The 24,224-nt window shown below is 43.7% G+C and overlaps 1 protein-coding gene across 1 annotated transcript in view; it reads left to right on the top strand.

The window, feature by feature from the left end:
• Nucleotides 1–23,998, top strand: part of LOC140454679 (homeodomain-interacting protein kinase 4-like) — a 34,343-nt gene extending 10,345 nt beyond the window's left edge. The window contains exon 2 of the mRNA XM_072549608.1: nt 22,710–23,998. Coding sequence (XP_072405709.1) covers nt 22,710–23,998 — 1,289 coding nt within the window. The remainder of the gene's footprint in view (nt 1–22,709) is intronic.
• The last annotated feature ends 226 nt before the right edge of the window (nt 23,999–24,224 follow it).

The raw sequence follows: 24,224 nt of genomic DNA, 5'->3' as shown, positions 1-24,224 counted from the left end.
CCATCTTGGGCAGGCATTGTACATGTGGCCCACTTCCCCTGCACAGGTTACAGCTTTTAGACTCCTTGCAGTCATTGGTCAGGTGACCTTCCTGTTTGCAGTTCCTACACGGTCACCTTACAGCCTGCTGCCATGTACCCTGCCTTCCATTCTGCATACCCTAGGCTGCCCTTCATACATCAGGTTTCCTCTTCCCTCAAATCACGAAGCTGGAGTGTGGGTAGAGGATGTTCCCTCTGGTTTCCACCATCAGGGTCACCTTGACCTCCTGGTCCAGATTCCAAAAGGGTCTGCGACACCCATGCTTTCTCCTTCAAGCTGCATGTACCTTCCAAGGAAGGTCAGGACACCTACTGCTGGGATGTGGGGGTTGTACATATGAATTGTAACAACCCAACTCCTCTGTGCAGGGAGGACATGCAATGGCACCACAGACAAGATGGAAAAGAGAGCCTCATGTTCTTTCTCTTCAAATACTTTCAGGAGACACTCACATCACTTCACACGCCTGAAGGACACATCAAAATATCCACCACCAGGGAAATCCTGGTGTCTGCTGCTTGGAACCCACCACAATCCAGTAAGATCCTCTGCGCAAAGAAGGTTTGATCTATGGGTGTGCCTTCTTCCATCTTCTTCACAATCACCCTGACTGTGTTCCAGACTCCCTGGCCTGGGTCAGGGGTGCTTGCTGAGGCCATAGCTCCAGGTTGGCTTTTCCCTTAATTGGCATCAGGCCAAAGCCAGCACGAAGATCCACCAAGAGTAGGTCAGCTCAATCAAGGATTCTCCAACATCCATTCACGATCGAGTGACAATCTCAATAGCTCAAATGACCCGCAATTCAACACCAAACTGATAAGAATTTCCTGATGAAGGGCTTTTGCCCGAAATGTTGATTTTCCTGCTCCTCGGATGCTGCTTGACCTGCTGTGTTTTTCCAGCACCACACTCTTGACACCAACTGATAGGAACAGATACTACACTTGATCTTAGCCAAAAGGCCAGGAATCTTAAATTGGCAATTCAAAAAGATGGGCATCTAACCTGCACTATTTAAAAGCAGACACAAGTACCAGGCTCTTTTTAAAGTGACAGGCATCTGACAGGTATCCAAGCTGTTTTGAGGGACAGGCAACTAACCTGTGCTTTCTAAAGGGAAAGGCATCTAACTTGCCCTATTTAATGACACAGACTTGCACCAAATAAAGACATGAGAAATTAAATTGCGCTCTTTAAGTGACAAGCATGTAAATCACACTATTTAAAGGGACAGGCTTATAACTTGCACTATTGAAAGAGACAGGTACCTAACATGTACTACTTAAAGGGCAGACCTCTACCTCATGCTGCGTAAGGGCCCAGGCATCAATTACCCACTATTTAAAGGGAGAGACATCTAAACTGTGCTATTTAAAGAGACAAGCATCTCAGTCCTTGTATTTAACAATACAGGCATTAAACTTGTGCTATTTAAACGGACAGGCATCTAACTCCCACTATTTAAAAGAATTGACATCAGTCCTGTGGTATTTAAAGGGACAGGTATCTAAAATGCACTCTTTAATGGTACAGACATGTAATTTGTGCCAATTATGCTGTTTACAACTTTAGGCATCTAATTGTGCTGGTTAAAAGGACAGGCGTCTAACTCGTGCTATTTAAAAAGACAGGCATCTCAGTCTCAGTACTTAACAGCACAGGTATTGAACTTGTCTATTTAAAGGGACAGGTATCTAACTCCCACATTTTAAAGGGACAGGCATCCAGCTAGTCATATTTAAAGGGATGCGTATCTAACATGTTTTTAAGAGTGACAGGCTCCCTGGCCTGACAGAATGGGACTCACACTATTTCTAGATACAGGCATCTAATTTTGCCCTATTTAAAGGGACAGCAACTAACCTGCGCTTTTTAAAGGGATGGGCATCTCACTTGCATTATTTAGTGATTCAGATGAGTTACTCATGCCAATTAAAGGGATGCAAAACTAAATTGCGTTCTTTAAGTGACACACATCTAAATTTCATTGTTTAAAGGAACAGACATTGAACTTGTACCATTTAAAGAGCCAGATACCTAATTTGCTTTATTTAAAGGGCAGGCCTCTAACTCACGCTATTTAAGGGGCCAGACATCAACCACATGCTATGTGAACAGTCATCTAGCCCCTGATACTTAAAGGGACAGATATCTAACACCTGCTTTTTAAGAAAAAGACATCTAAGTTATGCTACTTAAAGAGACAGGTATTTAACTCACACTACTAAGAGGGACAGGTATGTAACTCCCTCTATTTAATGGGACAGGTGTCAAACCCATTTATTTAAAGGGACAGTGACCTAACTCATGCTATTAAAAAGGATGGTGCTATTTCAAGGAAAGGACATCCAACTTGCACTTTTACAAGCACGGGCTTCTAATGAGCTCCATTTAAAGGGGCAGGCATCAAATTCACACTATTTAAAAGGATAAGCACATAACTCCCGCTCGTTAGAAGACTGGGAATCTCTCATTCTATTTAAAGGTCAGTCTTTTAATGTGTGCTATTAAAGGAAACAAGCATCCAATTTGTATTATTTAAATAGATATCTAACTCATGCTAGAACAGACGTTGAATTGATGCTATTTAAATGGACATAGGTCTAACTCACACTATTAAAAGGCATGGGCATCTAACCTGTGTGATGTTATTTAAAGGGACAGTGATCTAATTCATGCTCTTCAAAGCAAGGGCATCTAACTTGAGTTTTTTAAGGGAAGGGCAACCAACTTGCACTATTTAAAGGCATGAGCTTCTAACAAGTATTATTTAAAGGGACAGCCATCAAATTTACACTATTTAAAAAGAGGGGATATAACTCCCGCTAGTTAAAGGACCGTGAATCTCTCTTGCAATACTTAAATGGACAGACTTCTAATATGTGCTATTGAAAAGGAAAGGTGTGTAAGTTGCACTATTTAAATGGTCAGGAATCTAAACAAGAAACATGTTATGGCAGGACGACCTGTATTTAAATGGACGGGTGCCTGATTCCTACCATTTAAAGGGATATGCTTTGAAGAGAATGATTTAGATCTTGTGCTATTTAAAGTGACAGGTATTCACCTTGCACTATTAAAAAGACAGGAATATAACTCAGTCAAAAGGTGTGAGGCTGGAAATGCACAGCTTGATGAAGAGCTTATGCTCGAAATGTCGATTCCTTTGCTCCTCAGATGCTACCTGACCGGCTGTGCTTTTCCAGCGCCACACTTTTCGACTCTGATCTCTAGCATCTGCAGTCCTCATTTTCACCCAGGAATCTAACTCATGCTATTTAGAAGGATAGGTATCTAAATCCTCCATCGATGGAAAGGCATCAATTTCACTGTATTCAAAGGGATAGGCATCTATCTTGAGCTAGTTAAGAGGTCAGGGGTCTAACACTTTGTTAAAAGGGACAGAGATCTAAACTGTGCTATCTCAAAGGAAGGGCAGTCAATGTGCTCTATTTAAAGGGACAGGTACATAACTTGTGCTACTTAAAAGGACAGCCATCTAACACCTGCTATTTAAAGGAAACATATACTATTTACAGGGGCAGGTACCTAACTCGCGTTATTTTAGGGAAAGACAAAAAACCTGCAGATGCTGGAATCTACCTAAAATTTTAGTAAAGTGTTAGTTTTAGGAAATTGTTTCCGTTAGGCAAGGAGACTAGGACCCTCAGAACAGAAATGCGGAGACATTTCTTCAGCCAGAGAGTGGTGGGCCTGTGGAATTCATTGCCACAGAGTGCAGTGGAGGCTGGGACGCTAAATGTCTTCAGGGCAGAAATTGATAAATTCTTGATGTCACAAGGAATTAAGGGCTACGGGGAGAATGCGGGTAAGTGGAGTTGAAATGCCCATCAGCCATGATTGAATGGCAGAGTGGACTCGATGGACCGAATGGCCTTACTTCCATTCCTATATCTTATGGTCTTATGATCCAAGGTAGGAGTTCTGAAGAAGGGTTATACATGAAACGTTGTCTTCTCCACCTCCTGATGCTGGCTGTTTTCGCTGTTCTTTCAGCTTCCTGCATATCATACTGTCATAGGGTTGTACAGCACAGAAACAGATTCTTCGGTCCAACTCGTCCGTGCCAACCAGATATCCCAACCTAATCAAGTTCCACTTGCCAGAACCCAGCCCATATTCCTCCAAACCCTTCCTATTCATATATCCGTCCAGATGCTTTTTAAATGCTGATACCACTTCCTCTGGCAGGTCATTCCATACACGCACCACCCTCTCTGTGAAAAAGTTGCCCCTTAGGTCCCTTTTATATCTTTCCCCTCTTACCCTAAACCTGTGCCCTCTAGTTCTGTACTCCCCCACCCCAGGGAAAATACTTTGTCTATATATCCTATCCATGCCCCTCATGATTTTATAAACCTCAATAAGGTCACCCCTCAGCTTCCAACGCTCCAGGGAAAACAGCCCCAGCCTATTCAACCTCTCCCTATTATTCAAATCTTCCAACTCTGGCAACGTTCATGTAGATCTTTTCTGAATCCTTTCAAGTTTCACAACATCCTTCCAATAGGAAGGAGGCCAGAGTAGTGTGCAATATTCCAAAAGTGGCCTAACCAACGTCCTGTACAGTTGCACCATGACCTTCAACTCCTACACTCAATATTCTGACCAATAAAGGAAAGAATACCAAATGCCTTCTTCACTATTCTATCTACCTGCGACTCCACTTTGAAGGAGCTATGAGCCTGCGCTCCAAGGTCGCTTTGTTCACCACATTCCCTAGGACCTTACCATTAAGTGTACAAGTCCTGCTAAGAGTTGCTTTCCTAAATGCAACACCTCGCATTTACCTAAATTAAACTTCATCTACCACTCCTCAGCCCATTGGCCCATCTGATTGAGATCCCATTGTAATCAGAGGTAACCTTCTTCACTGTTTACTACACCTCCAAGTTTGGTGTTACCTGCAAACTTACTAACTATACCTCCTATTTCACATCCAAATCGTTTATATAAATGACAAAAAGTAGTGGACCCAACACCGATCCTGGTCAGGGCAAAAGGAATTCAACTATATCACAAAGCCAAAACTTCAAAAAATTCACTGTTCAACTATAAACAACCCACTATCCTCTCTTCACAAACAACCCACTATCCTCTCTTCACAAACAACCAATAGAGACATATCTGCACAGCTTCTAACTTATATCTTTTTTTCAGACTTATGTCTCATTTTTAATATGTGTTGCATTATTATTTTTTTTTGCATTTAGTTTACAATGAACTCACCCTTTCAATTTAAGAAAGCTTAGTTATGCTGGCTCCTTTTAAAACACAATTTGGTCTGGGCCAAAAGAATTCACAAACGAGAGATACTTTGCAATTTAATTTTGTTGCGAGAATCGAGGGGGGCAGGTGAATTAAGAAGGGGAGTCAGTTCATCCCTCGCCATGTGGATGCTTGCCAATTTGAGATCTCCTATCTGGTGCAGGAATAACATGAGGAACCTCACCCACAGTCTGGTAACAACTACGAGAATGAAATCTATCAGGAGCCAAGGACTGGCCAGCCCACACCTCCAACAGGTTTTTTTTATTCATTCACAGGAGAACATCACTAGCTGGACCAGCATTCACTGCCCATCAAGCAGTTAAGAGTAAATCGCATTGCTGTGGGTCTGGAGTCACATGTAGGCCAGACCAGGTAAGGATGGCAGTTTCCTTCTTTAAAGGACATTAGTGAACCAGACAGAGTTTTCTGACAATAGATTAATTGTTCTAAAATCCAGATTTTTATTGAGTTCTAGTTCCACCATTTGCTGTGGCAGGATTTGAACCCAGGTCCCCAGGACATTATCTGGGTCTTTGGATTAACAGTCCAGCAATAACACCACATAACCATCACCTCCTCCTGTCAATACCCCTTCTCTGGTAATTGTAATTTTCCTGAGGTCCTCCCTCCCTTTTATTCTGTAATTTATAATTGCTTCTGGAATGTTACTTGCATCCTCACCAGGGGGTACTGATGCAAAATAACAGTTTGATTCATCTTCCATCTCTTTATTTGCCATTCTGAATACGCCTGTCAACAAACAAGACAGAATCTTTCATTTTACAATCGCTGTAGATTCTTAGAGGAATAGGCTAAGTGCAGGCTGAGCCTCTGGAACTGATTATTTGTTTTGTATTTTTTAAAGAAAATACCTTCATGACTTACAGTAAACAATGGACTGTTTCAGGACAGTCCGCTGTGGTGGTTCTTATTGTTAATAAAAACGTGCATTCGTGTGTCCTCACTCTAAATCATCCCAGTGATGAACCAAATGCTCTTCTCCCCTCAACCATCTATCTGTCTCATTCCAGAATGTTTTGAAAATGAATGTTTTAAGATTTAGTTGACATAGGCTCAAGATTACATGATCTTCATAAGCCTAAGTAATAAACGTCTGAAAGAAACAATAGTTGCTTTTCATAAATGTCCAAAGACTAAAGGAGGGCTACAGTTTGTTGAATTCCCACTGGGAATGTTGAGATGTCTATACAGAGTAGGGGTAACTAGGTGCAGAGGGAAGGAGGAAGGAGAGGAGGAGACAGGAAGTAAAGAAGAAAATACTATATTTATACAAAGAAGACCTCAACATGTTTTGAAGGACTTTAGAGCCAATAAGATGCAGTCACTGTCCTGGTATGTGGAAACATGGCACGCTATATTTGCACAAGAAACTCCCACAGGCAACAATAATGCAACAATGAGCTGATCTGCTTTTGTGATGTAGACTGGTACAAATATTGTCCAGGTCACTGGGGAAAATCCCCACTACTCTTCAATGGGGTCTTTTACTTCACCTGAGGGGCCAGGCAGAGCCTCAGCTCAGTATTTCATCTGAGAGTTTACACATCTAATAGTGCAGCACTCCTGTTCACTTCTATTCCACATTATTGTTCTCATGAGAAATTGCATACAAAAACCACTTTATCATAATTAATGAGAGGCAGCCATGTTGGCTAGTTTCAATCAAAGCCTTTAGGTGACCATTAAATGCTTGAGAATCTCAAGACAAGGAACAATTGGAAAGGGAATCCATGTGATCAACAATGTATTTTTCTTGATTCGTTAAAGGGATGTGGATGTCACTGACTGGGCCAGTAATCATTGCCTATCCCTAATTGCCCCGGAAAAGGAGGGGTTGAGCTGCTTTCTTGAACTGCTGTCATCCTTAGGGTGTGGGGAAACCCACAACACTGTTAAGGAGGGAATTCTAGGGTTTTGACCCAGTGGCAGTGAAGGAATGGCGATACATTTCAAGTCAGGATGGTGAGTGGCCTGGAGGGAAACTTGCAATTGGTGGTGTGCCCCATGTATCTGCTGCCCTTGACCTTCGAGATGGTAATGGTCATGGGTTTGGAAGGTGCAATATTTGTCCATCTGATGGATTATCCTTTCTGAATGTTGCACCCAAGAGCTTCCCATCAGTAAACACGGACTCAGCTTGTAGCTTGGTCCCCTGAAGGAGGCACTGTTCAACTGTTGTGTGAGACTTAGAGGTTGTCACCCCTGAAGCTAGATTCCATTTTCCATCAATCTCTCTTTCACTGGTTTAGGTAATCAGGGGTGGCTCAGGTTTGCTAAAGATTCTGGTGCGACTGTGATTTTTACTTATTTTTCGGTTAACTCTATCTGTACCCGAAGGTTGGAGCAAACTGAACCATGCTAGTGTGTGAATTAGTGGTGCATAGTGGCTGACTTGAGTTGAATTTAACTTGATCCAATTTAATGATTTATCAAAAGAGGCAGGAGGCTGGTTCAGAACCTGCTCTGGGGTCAATCCTGAAGCAAGAGACTGATTCTTAGCAACCTCACAGGAGAGATATCAATTACAGCATTAATGTTTCTGTCAATGCCCCTATCCTTTCTTCTGGCTGAAACATATTTTAAAATACTTTTAAAAAATATACTGTCACTTACAATTCAGGGACTAACATCCAACACACTGAAAGTGGATCCAAACCATTGGAATGAGACTCGGTGACCGTCAGTTTACTGCCTGGTGAGTTACTGCTGCTCCTCTGTGCAAATGAAGAAAGATTATACCCTAATCACTAGGGGCTCTGGTGGTGCAATGACAGTGTCCTTACCTCAGAGCTGTGCAATTCAGCTTCAAGCCCCACCTGCTCCAAAGGTGTGCACTAGCATCTCTGTAATAAGTCAACCGGAACAATATCTAAAATCCATTTCAATTACTCACATATTCTGGGAGAAGCTACTCCAGAGCAGAAACTTCACCCTGAGCAATTTCTTGGGGGGTTTAAGCTTTTGCTAGCCGAGCATGAAGTGAGAAGGTGAGGAGCAGAAAGCCTTTCATCCCATCTGATTCAACTTTGTTAATCATCCAGTAGGGTCTGAGAGGGATGCCTGAAACCAAATGGAACAAGGGAACTAGTGAAGAATACATGTTAGTTCAAGGTTGATTGGGTGAGAACTGAGTGCATTATCAAGTACAGGCCGCCTACTTGCGGAACGTTTCAGAGAACACCTCTGGGACACCCGGACCAACCAACCAACTCAACCACCCCGTGGCTCAACACTTCAACTCCCCCTCCCACTCCACCAAGCACATGCAGGTCCTTGGACTCCTTCATCGCCAGACCATAGCAACACGATGGTTGGAGGAAGAGCGCCTCATCTTCCGCCTAGGAACCCTCCAACCACAAGGGATGAACTCAGATTTCTCCAGTTTCCTCATTTCCCCTCCCCCCACCTTGTCTCAGTCAAATCCCTCGAACTCAGCACCGCCTTCCTAACCTGCAATCTTCTTCCTGACCTCTCCGCCCCCCTCCCCCACTCCGACCTATCACCCTCACCTTGACCTCCTTCTACCTATCGCATTTCCAATGCCCCTCCCCCAAGTCCCTCCTCCCTACCTTTTATCTTAGCCTGCTGGACACACTTTCCTCATTCCTGAAGAAGGGCTCATGCCCGAAACGTCGATTCTCCTGCTCCTTGGATGCTGCCTGACCTGCTGCGCTTTTCCAGCAACACATTTTCAGCTCTGATCTCCAGCATCTGCAGTCCTCACGTTCTCCTGCATTAACAAGTACTCAATGTGGTTGGAGTTTGCAATTTGTAAATAAAGTATCAACAAGAAAAACAGACACTGCACTCTGCTAAGCAGCATTTTAATCTTTGATACTTAACACCCGTGGCCATCTATTTTTATTATGGCTAACTACCATTTCTTCATCCATAAACAGTTTATAAATCACTCCGATCACAATGGAAATGCTTTTGGTTTGTGTTGGCATCATGATATCCCATTCCCTACTCCGAAACAGTGAACAAACTTAAAGGGACTTTATTGGCTGAGAAATTCTTCATAGTTTTGCGAAAGACACGCTGTAAATGCAGGTTTTTCTTTCACTTTCATCAGACAGTTCTGATTACAAGAGGCAGTGGTTCTGAATTACAGATGTGTCCAAACTGAATGTATTTACACTGATTTGATGTACATCTTCCCATGACGTGACATTATTTGTGATGACCCAGCTCTCATCTTCAGTGTCTCCCTGACACCACATGTTGATTAATCACTTGCCAATGAACTTCTTTGTTTGGGAAAATGTAAGCTCCTTAAAACAAAGTTAAATCAAAATGTCTACTTTATTCTAAGCAGAGGCTATGGCCTAATAGTATTATCGCTGTGCTGTTAATCCAGAGACTGAAGCGATGTCTGGGGACCTGAGTTCAAATCGCGCCACGGGATGTTGGAATTTGAATTCAATACAAATCTGGAATTGTGAGACTAATGATAACCCTGAATCCATTGCTGATTGTCAGGAAAAACCCAGCTGGTTCGCTAAAGTCCTTTAGGGAAGGAAACTGCCATGTTTACCTGGGCTGGACTACACGTTACTCCAAAGCCACAGCAATGCGGTTGACTCTAAATGCTCTTTGGGTAATTAGAGATGAGTGATAAATACAGGCCTAGCTAACAATGCCCTCATTCTATGAACGCATTAAAAAACATGCATCATGCATCAAACTGGTGCTATTTAAAGGAACTCGGGTCATTGAAAGGAACAGGCATCTAACTTGTGCTAATTAAAGGAATAGATTTCCAACTTGCGCTATTTACAGGGACAGCATCCTAATTGCATTATTTAAAAGGATGGACAATTAACCTGCTCTATTTAAAGGGCAGGCATCTATCTCATGCTATTTCAAGTCACAGGCCTCTACTTTGGGCCAGTTAAAAGAAACAGCATAAAGTTGCACTAGTTAAAGGTACAGGCATCCATCTCACATTATTTATAGGAACAGGCATCTAACTCTTGCTGTTTGATGAGATAGGAATCCAACTTGCACTGGTAAAAAGAACAAGCACTTTGAAGGGACAAGCATCTAACAAGCATTAATTAATGGGATTGACACCTAAATTGGGCTATATAAAGGGATAGCCATCTCACTTGTGCTATTTAACTGGACAGATATCTATCTAGAACTATTTAAAAGGACAGGTGTCTAACCCCTGCAACTTAAAGGAATAGGTTTAAATGGGCAGGCATGTCACTCCTGCTTTTCAAAGGGATGGGGCCTATGTTGCACTATTTAGATTGCACCAGTTAAAAAGATGACAATTAAATCTGTGCCATTTAAAATGATGGGCATCTAACACATGCTATTTAAAGGGGCAGGCATCAAACTTGAGCAATTTAGATTGATGGACTCCCTACTTGCACTACTTAAAGGAACTGATATCTGACCTGTGCTATTTATTGAGACACACATCAAAATCACCTTTATTAAATGGACAGGCATCTGACTTGCACTAATTAAAAGGACTGGCATCAAATTTCTGCAAGTCCAAGGAACAGGCATCTAACATGAGCTATTTAAAGGGACAGGGCATCTAACTTGCCCTTTTTAAAGGGGTCAAGCATTTAACTTGCATTATTTCAAGCATCAAGCTTGTATTTCCTACTATTTAAAGGAATAGATAAGTAACCTGCACTATTGAAAGGGGCAGGCAATCTAATCGACACTATTTAAACGGACAAACATCTAACTTGCGTTATTTAATGGAACAGGGATCTACCTTGTCAGTGAACTGCCTCTGACTCTGCCCTGCGATCTGAAAGCTTGCAGAGACACTGTTACTAAAGGTGCTTTGCAGTAACTGGTTGGATTTCATAGAGAGTAGAGTTGCATCCTCACTGACAGGGAGCAGGGGAATTGCTGACCTCGCACAGTTTGGACAGACAAATGGAGCACAGAAAGGGGAGGGGCAATGTCTGCACAGAGGGAGGATCTTGTTTGCCACAGTTTTTCGGGGAACACTTTCCCCCAACTCTTAGCTCAGCCAAGAGCAACCCCTGCAGGTTCACCAAGGAAGTGGTCCCCGAACTGAATCAGGAACTAGCCAAGTGAGAATCAATGGGCATCAGGGTCACTGATACCCATTCACGAGCCTCCAGCGCCACGCTCTCGACTATAACTTGGTGTTGTGTGATTTTTAATTCTCTAGGTTAAGGTGCTGCTGATAGTGTGAAGGCCATCCCATTCAAGGGAAACAGATTTGCTTGTCTACAATGGTATGGAATGTTCAGTATCTATGTCCAAGTAAATTGATTAAAAGTTGAATGGTTTCGTAATTTTGTAGGCTCCAGAATGTCTTGATTGTTTGTTCTGCATGAGCTTTATTTTACTGTATATGAGCGGAGGCATTTGTGGGGGTCTTCCTCAAGCTTAACGCGTTCCAGACAGCTGCCCCTGGGCTTACATATTGCTTACTCTGTCTCAGCCAGAGTGCTCAATGACTCTTAGTTCAAATGTGAATTCCACAAATTCATGTCCCAAGTTCAGAGGGTTTTAGTCCAGGGTATCTGATGGGAATTTTTGCCCCATCTTACAGCCAGATTCAGACCGCTCCCCCATAGTGGGTGAGAGGTAATAGCGAGGGTACTGGCAGAGTGGCAGCGGTGGGGACACTGTCATGGTGACAGGGGAGAGCAGATATTTCTATAGTTCGGCATCTCAGCAATGGTGATCATTTCCTGGACGATAGGAGCTGTGGGAAGAACCTGGACTGCTCCACTGAGGACTGAGATTCCCATCTGCAAGGGAGCAGTCTGCATTGTCATGCCCTGAGGGTGTGAGCTCTCAGCTACTGCATCGAGACTTCAGGAGGCCTTGGCCTGGGCTGTTGTGGAAGCTGGGACAGAGGTGCTAGATGCGGCAGCTATGTCATGGGGTTGACCACCACTTCGCGCTGGGCTCTACCTGATGCCCCTTAGGAGCTGGGCTGTCCTTTGTTGGTGTGTCCTCCAAGATTTTGGTGCTTGTGCTCATCAGCAGGCCATCCCATCAGAATCCTTGTCAGTGTGCCTGTTGTGAGGTGACTGCATAAACAAGGGTTTCCCCTTCCATTTGGGCACTCAGGCCTGGTGTCCCACCAGGTGACGATCTTACCCTTCTGCCCTTTAACAGTTCACACAGTGCCAGTTTCTGAGCTACTGGTTGTGAGTGTCATATTAGATGTTGGGGTTTGCTGATGCTGTCACCGTGTCTCTATCTGCTCCACCTTGCAGGGGCTGCTGCAGGGAAGGGAGGATAGGGAAGAGGAGGGGAACAAGGAAGCCACTGTGGAAAAGGCAGAACTAGGGTACAGTGGCTCAGTGGTTAGCAACACTGCCTCACAGTACCAGGCACCAGGGTTCAATGGAGTTTGCACATCCTCCCTGTGTCTGTGTGGATTTCCTCGAGGTGCTCCAGTTTCCTCCCACAATCCAAAGATGTGCAGGTTAGGTGAATTGGCCATGCTAAATTGTCCATAGTAATCAGGGAAGTGTAGGTGAGGTGCATTAGTTAGGAGTAAAATGTAGAGAAATGGAATGGGTCTGGGTGGGTTGCTCTTCAGAGGGTGGGTGTGGAGATTCTGTGCACACTGTAGGGATTCAATGACACACATTCACTCTATTCCACCAGACAGCAGTGGGAGGGAGTGAGAGTTAGGAGCTGGAAAAGGGCTGTACAGGCAGGAACTGACCACCGTTCCCAGTGGTCTCGGCCACTCATGATGCTGAGTACATCTCTCTAACATGGGGCAGAGACGTTAGGCCGGAGTACTCCTTCCCACAGTCCCATTCCCTTTGTGGCTGTGGGTGGATGGAGGGAGGGAAGTCTGAGAGTGTTGCACTGTTTTTAAGATGACGTACCTTGCTTAGTTACACAGATGTGGAGACTGCGAGATGGAGGGTGTGACTCTGGTGTCAGTGAAAGGATTGGCGGATGAGATGGATGCTAATAGAAACATAAGAAAATAAGAGCATGATTAGACCATTCAGCCCTTTGACCTGCTCCCCCATTCAATATGATCATGGTCAATCATCCAACTCAGTCCCTAGTTCCTAATTTCTTACCACATCCTTTAGCTCTAAGAATTATATCCAATCCCATCCTGAAAACAGTTAATGATTTGGTCTCAACTGCTCTCTGTGTTAGAGAATTCTATAGGTTTGCCACTCTCTGGGAGAAGACATTGCTCCACATTTCAGTCCTACATAGCTTATCCCATATTCTTAGATTATGACTCCTGCACCTGGACTCCCCAGACATCGGGAACATCCTTCCTGTATTTACCCTGTCTGGTCCCATTAACATTTTATAGGTTTCCAGCAGATACCTCCTCATTCTTCTGAACTCCAGAGAATAGAATCCCACCCGATCCTGTATCTCCTTATATGTCAATCCTGCCATCCCAAGAATCAGCCTGGTGTTGCATGCCCTCCATAGCGAGAATATCCTTCCTCAGATACGGAGACCAAAACTGCAAACAGTACTCCAGGTGTTGTCTCAGAAATGCCCTGGACAATTGCAGGAAGACATCCTTGCTCAAATACTCAAATCCTGTCGCGATGAAGGCCAATATATCTTTTGCCTTCTTTACCACCTGTTGCACCTGCAGACTTACCTTCAACAACTGGTGTATAAGGACATTCAAGCCTCGATGCACACCCCGCTTTCCCGAGCAATCACCATTCTGATCATAATCTGTCTTCCTGTTTTTTTTTAATGTTCCAGCTGAGGCCTGAGGTACATTTTTGGGTAAGTGATGGTGCATTGCACAGGGTGAGAGCTATCCTGTAGACGTCCTGTCCTTGACTACTCGCTTTAGAGCATTAGGCTCTTCCAGCACTCCTGCTAGGTCCCTGAATCTAGACGCTGGGAGTGAACCTCTCCAAATATCTGCTCCAATTCCCTGTGGAGGCCATCCCTTAGTTTCTAGGTTGCCGATGGAATCGGAATGGATTGGACAACGTTATAATGCATGAGACAACGTTCACATTCTGAGAGGCAAGCCAGTCCTAGGATGGTTCCACAGAAACAATTGTCAGAATTTAAATCCCAATCAACCAATGCCTGTCCTCTGATTGGTTGATCGTTTTGGTTTGGGGGTCGGGCAGGACATCTTCTCCCAGGGGTTGGGTGTGGGGGACAAAAGTTCACTTGCATCAAATCATGTAAAGGTCGCTTGTGCGAATTCATCATCCAATGCCAGTGGGTTGAACGTGATCCCAGCTTTCCAGCTGGTGGTTAGGACCAATGCCTCCACTTTAGGTCCCAGTCCCATTCCCTCCCATCTTGTCAATTTCTATCACAAAGGCCTCCTGTGCCAGAGCAGCAGAATCCACTCTCTTACCCATTTCTCACTTGATCCCTTCTACCTAAATCCTTACACAATTGGACAGCAGCTTCTTCCAAAGAAGAGCAGCTCTGTTTGAAGAAGGACAGACTGCCTTCAAGAGGGAAAGGTTGTCTAATATGCACATTAATCTTGCATGCTGCTGGGTGCCCCCTGCTGAGCCAACAACCAGAGCACCTGACTCAACGACACTGTTAGGAAAATGAGGAGGCGGCACAGAGTTTGGGGTCTGCCTTCCTCAATGTGTCTCCCATACCGAAAACAGGAGCTATTGAAATTTTTGGCTGATGTGGCTATGAATCCATCTGTTCAAAGGAAACCTTTAATTTGATTTGATTTGATTGTTATATGTACCTGAGTAGAGTGAAAAGTTTTGTTTTGCATGCAGTACAGGTGGATCATAATTGGATCAAATTGGGACAATCATTGGGTCAAAACATGTGGTGCTGGAAAAGCACAGCTGTTCAGGTAGCATCTGAGGATCAGGAAAGTTGACATTTCAAGCATATACTCTTCATCAGGAATTCCTTGAAACGTCGACTCTCCTGCTCCTTGGATGCTGCCTGACCTGCTGTGCTTTTCCAGCACCACACTCTCGACTCTGATCTCCAGCATCTGCAGTGTTGACTTTCTCTTCAACGATCATATGGTGATCGAACAGAGCAAGGGATACAAAGTTATGGCTGCAAAGAAGGTGCACAAAAAGCAAGACCAACATTAGATTTGAAATTTGAGAAATCCATTCAGAAAATCTAATAACAGCAGGGAAGATGCTGTTCTTGAGCCTGTTGATATATGTGTTTAAGCTTTTGTATCTCCTGCCTGACCTGCAGCAATCTCAAATCATGATTACTTTGTAGACCAAAGTGTAAAATCTGTTCACATTTTTCTCGTTTGTCTGCCACAGCGCAGTTTTGAATTTCAGAGCTTTTGCCATTTCAGGCACGTCTCTGGGTCTTCCTGTACAGGAGCTAATTCTTAATGATGTATTCAGATTGGAGACCAAAGCACTTAATGGATCATGCAAGGGTATCCTTCCCCCCCCCACTATCCCCCCCCCAAAAAACTGTTATTCAGCTGCTGGGGCTGTGCAGGTTAGAATGTCAGGGTAGTCATTTGTTGCCCCTGATTAGTTTGAGGCCAAAACCTTGTGGATTAGGACACCCAGTACCAATTTTACCTCCCCACTTTGAGGTAATTGCCCTCTTTATGCCCTTTCAACCCAAATTAACCCTGAGTAACTTTGCTCCCCCAACTCAATGGTTCTCCATTGAATATTTCTCCTGTTGTTCCCACTGAATCATGAGAAATGAAGCTTGTTGTAATATTCCAATTTTTTTTTGTACTAGCCATCATGAAGTCATCACAAATGTGATGGGGCTAGGAATGCCGGAATTTCCAGAGTACTAAAAGGATGGAATTCAAAGCATACTTATCTTCATCTCCCATCCTGGCTGCTGATTCAGAGGAAACCAAAAATACTCGAACCTGGTGTCCTCCTTGACCCCAGGATCAAATTATTTGTCATTTGTATCTCACCCTGACCTCTTCTGATTTATCTGACCATCTCCACAAAGGGCTCCAGATTTCCACCCAATGTAATGTCCAACTCATTCAGACCTCTGTGCATCCCATGTAATAATATCCCACCATTCCATTTTCATTCACTGATTTCTGGGTGGAGGAAGGGAGTGGGAAAGAGGATCCACTTCCACTGATTTCAAACTTCTCAACTTTGTTTCCATGTTCTTTAAAGGTTTTGCTCGACCTAACCTTGAGTGTTCACCTGCATCTCTCTCCTTGTTGAAATTCTGCAGCCCATCTGAAATTCCCAGCTCTCCATGTTCTTTTTTCTGAATCCAGTTCACTCTCAGCTTTGAGGCAAAAAAATTTACATTGTCTATTAGAAATTCAGCCTTTGACATTCCATCTCCCTTAAGATAAAGCGATGAAATTGTATAACAACCATTCAATGATCTGTTTGGACCTCATCTGTAGCTCAGCTCTCACTTCTGGGCTCCACATCTTGGAGTTATCACCAGATTTATGCTCAGGCTATAAAGATTAACAGGTTAAACTTGTTTCTCCTCAAATATGTAAGTATGAGAAGTAATTGAAGTATTTAAACTTGAACTTATTATTTACTGAAAAACACAGCTAAGTTGCCAAAGCTTTTTGTCTTGCATTCATCAGGCTAATTTGCAAGAATGCCAAATGCATGTGGACTGCAGCGGTTCAAAAAGGCAGCTCACTGAACTGACACTTCAGAGGCCGGTATCCCTTTACCAAGTCACTCTTTATTTACACGTAGTACTTGATACTTCCTCAGAGCCAGCTCTCAGAGTGAACAGAATGGCTGACACACCTGCCCAAATCTGTCAGCCAGGGCTCCCTGATTGGAACAGGTTAACAGTAAGAATCGGAACTCATATTCTATGATGTCCTCCTGGCTGACCTTGCTACAGTCACTACACTCTACACCACCTTCTCAAGGGCAACTACAGATGGGAGATAAATACTGGCCAGCTAACAATACCTGCATCCCACTAGTGAATATCTGGATGACATGGTGTCTCAGTGGTTAGCACTGCTGCCTCACAGCGCCAGGGACCCAGGTTCGATTCCAGCCTCGGGCGACTGTCTGTGTGGAGTTTGCACATTCTCCCCGTGTCTGCATGGGTTTACTCCGGGTCCTCTGGTTTCCTCCCACAATCCAAAGATGTGCAGGTTAGGGTGGATTGGCCATGCTAAATTGCCTTAGTGTTAGGTGCATTAGTCAGAGGGAACTGGGTCTGGGTAGGTTACTCTTTGGAGGGTCGGTGTGAACTTGTTGGGCCAAAAGGCCTGTTTCCACACTGTAGGGGAATCTAATCTAGACAGAAAAACAATTTATAGTTCAACAGGAAAAGATGTTGATTGGCTGACAAATAGACTTTGGGTGAGGTACGGCCATGGAGAAAATAAAGGGGAACTATAGGCTTCCTTGTAACTCAAACAAAATGCGAGGCTCTGACATATTCCTTCTGTTTGCAAAGGCAGCTTCCTCTGTATAAATGTATGTCACTTCTGTTACAGATACTGTATATGAAGAGACCTGCTGTAGTTCCTGTCCCTTTCCCAACTGTCTGCAATCAATGAGTATTTAAGAAAGAAAGAATTGTACATTTTCTAAAACCCCTCAATGTTTGGATAATATAACCAGCTGTAAGCTTTCTGTGAGTTTAAACTATGGAAGGTGATTGGTCGTTTAAGCACTCACCCTTAAACTGAATATTATGGCACTCATCCAAACAATATATAATTACGTGCAAGGAAACTACAGTTGGATAGAATAGTTCACCATTAAAACTTATCTAAAAAAGGAACAGTTTATGATGTACATGGACTGTCTGTTTTGGATATGGGTATGTTGTGGGCCTGAAGGAAAAATCTTCCACTCCTGGAAGTCCTGATTAGACAAGTTTAACAACTAAAGTCATGTGCCAAAGGAGATCACAGGACTTTCTTGAAGTGTTGGACTTTCTGTAATTCACAAAAGTCAATTTCTTATAATCTCAATAACAGGAAGTAAATTTGCCATTTTGCTGAACATAAAATGGAAATGACTTGGAGACCTTAAGATGTCACAGCCTTTAGATTGTTCTCCAACACTGATATTAGTGTTTTCAGTGTGCCTCTGATTGAGACCCATTCAATTCAGGAATGCATTTGTGATAATCTTCCAAAATATGTGTAACTAATATCTTTTGGTTTGTAATGCGTGTTTGTCTGTCTACATGGCGCAACCAGACTCAGAATCAGTTTCTTGAAGACACATATCTGACCTTCTGGTGACCATTGTTGACAATTTTAAGTCCAGTCAAAGTTCCCTCATTTGTGAAAGTCTCTAGTTAAAAGTTTCGAGGAGAAAGTGAGGACTGCAGATGCTGGAGATCAGAGCTGAAAATGTGTTGCTGGAAAAGCACAGCAGGTCAGGCAGCATCCAAGGAGCAGGAGAATCGACGTTTCGGGCATGATTCCTGAAGAAGGGCTCATGCCTGAAACGTCGATTCTCCTGCTCCTTGGATGCTGCCTGGCCTGTGCTTTTCCAGCAACACATTTTCAGCTCTACTTAAAAGTTATAAATATGACATGCCTTTACTGGCATGGCACTTCTAGAAAATGTGGCAGACCACTTTATAAACTCAACTCATTATAACTGCTTGGTTGTCAATTGTTACCTCATTTAAGATTCTTCAGCAAGTGCTTCCTATCAAAAAATCACTTCTGACAGTAGATGCTTGTGTTTTGGATTTTGCAAGTACTCACTGTTGAGTGCAACCTATATTTTATGTGCAAACAAAAGATTCCATGACTATGCAGCACTCAGTAACACTGTTGCTTTCTCCATATCTCCACAACCACCTGATGAAGGAGCATCGCTCCAAAAGCTACTGCTTCCAATCAAATCTGTTGGACTATAACCTGGTGTTGTGTGATTTTTAACTTTCCCCACATGCGACTCCAGATCCACAGCAATGTGGTTGACACTTAACTGCACTCTGGATAATTAGGATCTCAAAGCATTTACTGTGGAAAAGGATATGGAAGATATAGACTGTAGGGAAATAGCTGGTGACATCTTGCAAAATTCCATGTTACAGAGGAGGAAGTGCTGGATGTCTTGAAACAGATAAAGGTGGATAAATCCCCAGAACCTGATCGGGTGTACCCTAGAACTCTGTGGGAAGCTAGAGAAGTGATTGCTGGGCCTCTTGCTCAGATATTTGTATCATCGATAGTCACAGGTGAGGTGCTGGAAGACTGGAGGTTAGCTAACGTGGTGCCACTATTTAAGAAAGGTGGTAAGGACAAGCCAGGGAACTGTAGACCAGTGAGCCTGACGTCGGTGCTGGGCAAGTTGTTGGAGGGAATCCTGAGGGACTGGATGTACCTGTATTTGGAAAGGCAAGGACTGATTAGGGATCGTCAACATGGCTTTGTGTGTGGGAAATCATGTCTCACAATCTTGATTGAGTTTTTTGAAGAAGTAACAAAGAGGATTGATAAGGTCAGAGCAGTAGATGTGATCTATATGAACATCAGTAAGGCGTTCGACAAGGTTCCCCATGGGAGACTGATTAGCAAGGTTATATCTCACAGAATACAGGGAGAACTAGCCATTTGGATACAGAACTGGCTCAAAGATAAAAGGGTTGTTTTTCAGACTGGAGGTCTGTGACCAGTGGAGTGCCACAAGGATCGATACTGGGTCCTCTACTTTTTGTTATTTACATAAATGATTTGGATGCGAGCATAAGAGGTACTGTTTAGTAAGTTTGCAGATGACACCAAAATTGGAGGTGTAGTGGACAGTGAAGAGGGTTACCTCAGATTACAGTAGGATCTGGACTAGATGGGCCAATGGCCTGAGAAGTGGCAGATGGAGTTTAATTCAGATAAATGCGAGGTGCTGCATTTTGGGAAAGCAAATCTTAGCAGGACTTATACACTTAATGGGGAGCGTGCTATGGAGCGTTGCTGAACAAAGAGTCCTTGGAGTGTAGGTTCATAGCTCCTTGAAAGTGGAGTCGCAGGTAGATAGGATAGTGAAGGTGTTTGGTATGCTTTCCTTTATTGTTCAGAGTATTGAGTACAGGAGTTGGGGGGTCATGTTGCGGCTGTACAGGACATTGGTTAGGCCACTGTTGGAATATTGCGTGCAATTCTGTTCTCTTTTCTATCAGAAAGATGCTGTGAAACTTGAAAGGTTCAGAAAAGATTTACAAGGATGTTGCTAGATTTGGAGAATTTGAGCTATAGGAAAGAGGCTGAACAGGCTGGGGCTGTTTTCCCTGGAGGGTTGGAGGCTGAGGGGTGACCTTATAGAGGTTTACAAAAGTATGAGGGGCATGGATAAGGTAAATAGGCAAAGTCTTTTCCCTGGGGTCAGGGAGTCCAGAACTAGAGGGCATAGGTTGAGGGTAAGAGGGGAAAAATATAAAATAGACCTACGGGGCAACTTTTTCCACATAGAGGGTTGTATGTGTATGGAATGAGCTGCCAGAGGAAATTGTGGAGGCTGGTACAATTGCAATATTTAGTTGGCATTTGGATGGGTATATGAATAGGAAGGATTTGGAGGGATATGTGCCGGGTGCTGGCAGGTGGGACTAGATTGGGTTGGGATATCTGGTCGGCACGGACGGGTTGGACCGAAGGGTCTGTTTCCATGCTGTACATCTCTATGACTCTATGAGGATGGGTAATAAATGCTGAATTAACCAGTGACACTACATCCCATGAAGGAATAAAGAAAAATATATCCCTGTCAAGGTCAACCCTATTGATGCATTTGGGGTCATTTAGTTGGGTAAAGGTGCAATATAAATGCAATTGTGTTGTCCTTGTAAAACCCAAGAATGATGATGTAGTCGTCGCCTGTTGCTAAGTCTGGAAAAATAATCAAGATTGTCAACAGCCCCATCTGCTGATTGGACATCAGCTCTGCAGCAACTATTCAGATCTTTTCAGACTTTTGCTTGGGTATTATTCAGCTGCTTGTTAAGCTGCCACCACCAAATAGCCCTAACCAGCTGTACAATTCCACCTGTTCAATTCCACATATATAAGATCACCCATACAATCCCACCTAAATAGTTTCATCTGTATAAGTCGACCTGCACAATTCTACTTGTTTAATCAGAACTGCAGAATTCAATCTACATTTTCACCTGCACAATCCCACCTGCCTAATTTCATCTGTACAATTCCATTTGTATAATTTCACCTGCACAATTCCATAAGGAGAGTTTCACTGCACAGTTCTATTTGTATAGTTTCACTTGCACAATTCCTCCTGCGTAATTTCACCTGTATACAATTCTATTGGTACAATCTCACCTACACAATCCCACCTATGTAATTTCACCTGTAGAAAACTATTTTTATAGTTTCACCTGCACAATTCTGCTAGCGTAATTTCACTAAACAACTCCATTTGTCTAATTTCATGCACATTCCATCTTTGTAATCTCAGCTGCACAATTCTATTTGTACACTTTCACTTGCACGATTCTACCTGTATAATTTACATTCAGCCATTCACACACAGATCAACCACTGCCTGTCGGGAAATTTTCTGCTGGTGTCCAGCTTGACAGGCAGGGATACTAACCACAATACTAACCCAGAACTTCCTAAATGGAATAGTGAACTGTAGATATTTCTAATCAACCTGTTCAGAGATGTTACTACACACCCCTAAAGCAAATGGGGTGTGAACCGGGGTCTTCTGGCTCAGAGTTATGGACATACCACTGGATCACATAAACCCCTCGCTACACTGAATTGGACTATAAATTCCAGAGAGTATCTGGAAGGTACATCTGGAAGCTCGGTGTGTGATCTAATCCAGGTATCTAAATGAGTTACTAGGTTACATCAAGAGCTACTATTTTTTCAGGCAGAAGAGTCTGGAATAAAGACATATAAACCCTTCAATTAGAGTTCTGAGAATGATGTCAGGAAACACCTCTTCATACAAAAGCTGAATAGAAATCTGAAACTTTCTTTGCCAAATAAGCAATTGAAACTAGAGGTTAATTGGTGCTGTCAACACTATAATTGACAGGTAGTTGTTCAACAAAGAGTATTAAAAAGCTCTGGATCCAAGACTGGTACACAGAGTTGAGATATAGTTCAGATGTGAACTAATTGAGTAACAGAGCAGGCTTGAAGCACCAAATGGCCTCCTCCTATTCCGACATCGGGACCCACATTAGTAAACATTGGTATTTATTCTGTTTCACTCAATCCCTTCTCTTCCTCCTGTTTTAATCTTCTTCCTCTTATTGTCAAAATTGTTTGGCAACACAAAGAACCTTGGATCATTTTAGGTTTATCTAAGATGAATTGTTGCTGTATCAGATTTGAAGGGAAACCATTGGAAAGCCCCCCAATTCTGACCAGACGGCTATTTGTTTTGACATCTATGCACTAATATTCTCCTTTTCTCCTTTCACCACAGAACCATACATCCAGTCCCGCTTTTACCGTTCGCCCGAGATTCTCCTTGGTCTTCCCTTCTGTGAAAAGGTAGACATGTGGTCCCTTGGCTGTGTGATGGCGGAACTGCACCTGGGTTGGCCCCTTTACCCCGGCAACAGTGAGTACGACCAGATCAGGTACATTGTTGAGACACAAGGGCTGCCCAAGGACCATCTCCTGAATGCAGCCACCAAGGCCAACAACTTCTTCAGAAGGAACCCTCGGCAGAACTCTGCCCACCAGTGGCAGCTCAAGTGTTCCACTGACTACCAGGCCGAAACCATGGTCCAACCACTGGAGAGACGGAAATATGTGCTAAAGTCCTTGGACCAACTGGAGACTATTAACATCACCAAGGCCGTCTTCCCAGATGATGAGGTCATTGCTGAGTTTCACGATCGCAAAAATATGGTGGAGCTTATCAAAAGAATGCTTACCTTGGATTCCCACGAGCGTATCACACCCAGTGCGGCGCTGAAGCATCCCTTTGTCACCGTACAGCAGCTCAAAATGACCCACGAGCACACCAAATATTACGACCTATCGATCCAAGGCCTCAATGCAGCTCTGAACTGTGACAGGAGGCTGTTGACTGACCGCCACTACTTCAACATGGCTGATGAGGTCTACTACCCGAACTCCGATTACTACGAATGCCGGCAGTCCCATCACATCCCCAGCATAAGCTTGATGCAGAGGGCCATTGACAAGATGGACAGCTTGACCATTGAGGAGCCGGGAGCCCTGAGCATGTGGCCTGAGGGAGCAGGGAATGCGGGCTACCAGCCTTCCACCTCAAAGGTGGGCAGTTCCACCTGCCTGCCCCATTCATATCACCAGGGTGCTTGTTGTAGGGCACATCGGCACAGGAAAGACCCTGCCATGGGCTATTACACCAACCGATGTGGAATAAAGCAGCGGAAGGCTCCTCACCATTCTCAATCAGATCCCAGCTTTGGGAATGTGATCCTGCTGGGGCAGGAACCTCCCACGGAGGCCATCAACTGGGAGGAGGAAGAAACAGAGGCCATCTTCTCCACGGCCTCGTCATCAGCCCAGGAGGCAAACCGACCTGAGGAGCTGCTGAAAACCAGAGAGCCTTCAGGTCCCGAGGTAAACCCGGTGAAAGCATGTGGCAACTGTGGGGTGCCGCCAAGGTTTTCAGGTGGCAACCAGCTCTACAAACGGTTAATCAAGTACTTTATTGGCAAAGTTGCAGCGGGTAAATACTACAAAATTGAGCAGATGTTTGGGTTTGGGAAAAAATGAAACTGGAGCTAAAATTTTCAGGGGTCTTTTTTTGTTTCTTCACTGGGCAGCAGGAGTGAACAGTGAACACACTGGCATTAATATAGCAACAATGCTACAGTGGTCCAGAATATGCTAGCATTAGCACAGGCTATGGACCAGAGGTGGTGATGAGCAGTCTGGCGTTAATGCACAATTGGCACCAGACTGGGTAATGGACACACTGGCATTAATACAGCACTGCCTC

Source organism: Chiloscyllium punctatum, chromosome 29 (genome assembly GCF_047496795.1).
Source record: "Chiloscyllium punctatum isolate Juve2018m chromosome 29, sChiPun1.3, whole genome shotgun sequence".
NCBI classification, from domain to species: Eukaryota; Metazoa; Chordata; class Chondrichthyes; order Orectolobiformes; family Hemiscylliidae; genus Chiloscyllium; species Chiloscyllium punctatum.
The sequence above is the reverse complement of the archived record's forward strand: the minus strand, read 5'-3'. Positions and strand labels throughout refer to the sequence as shown.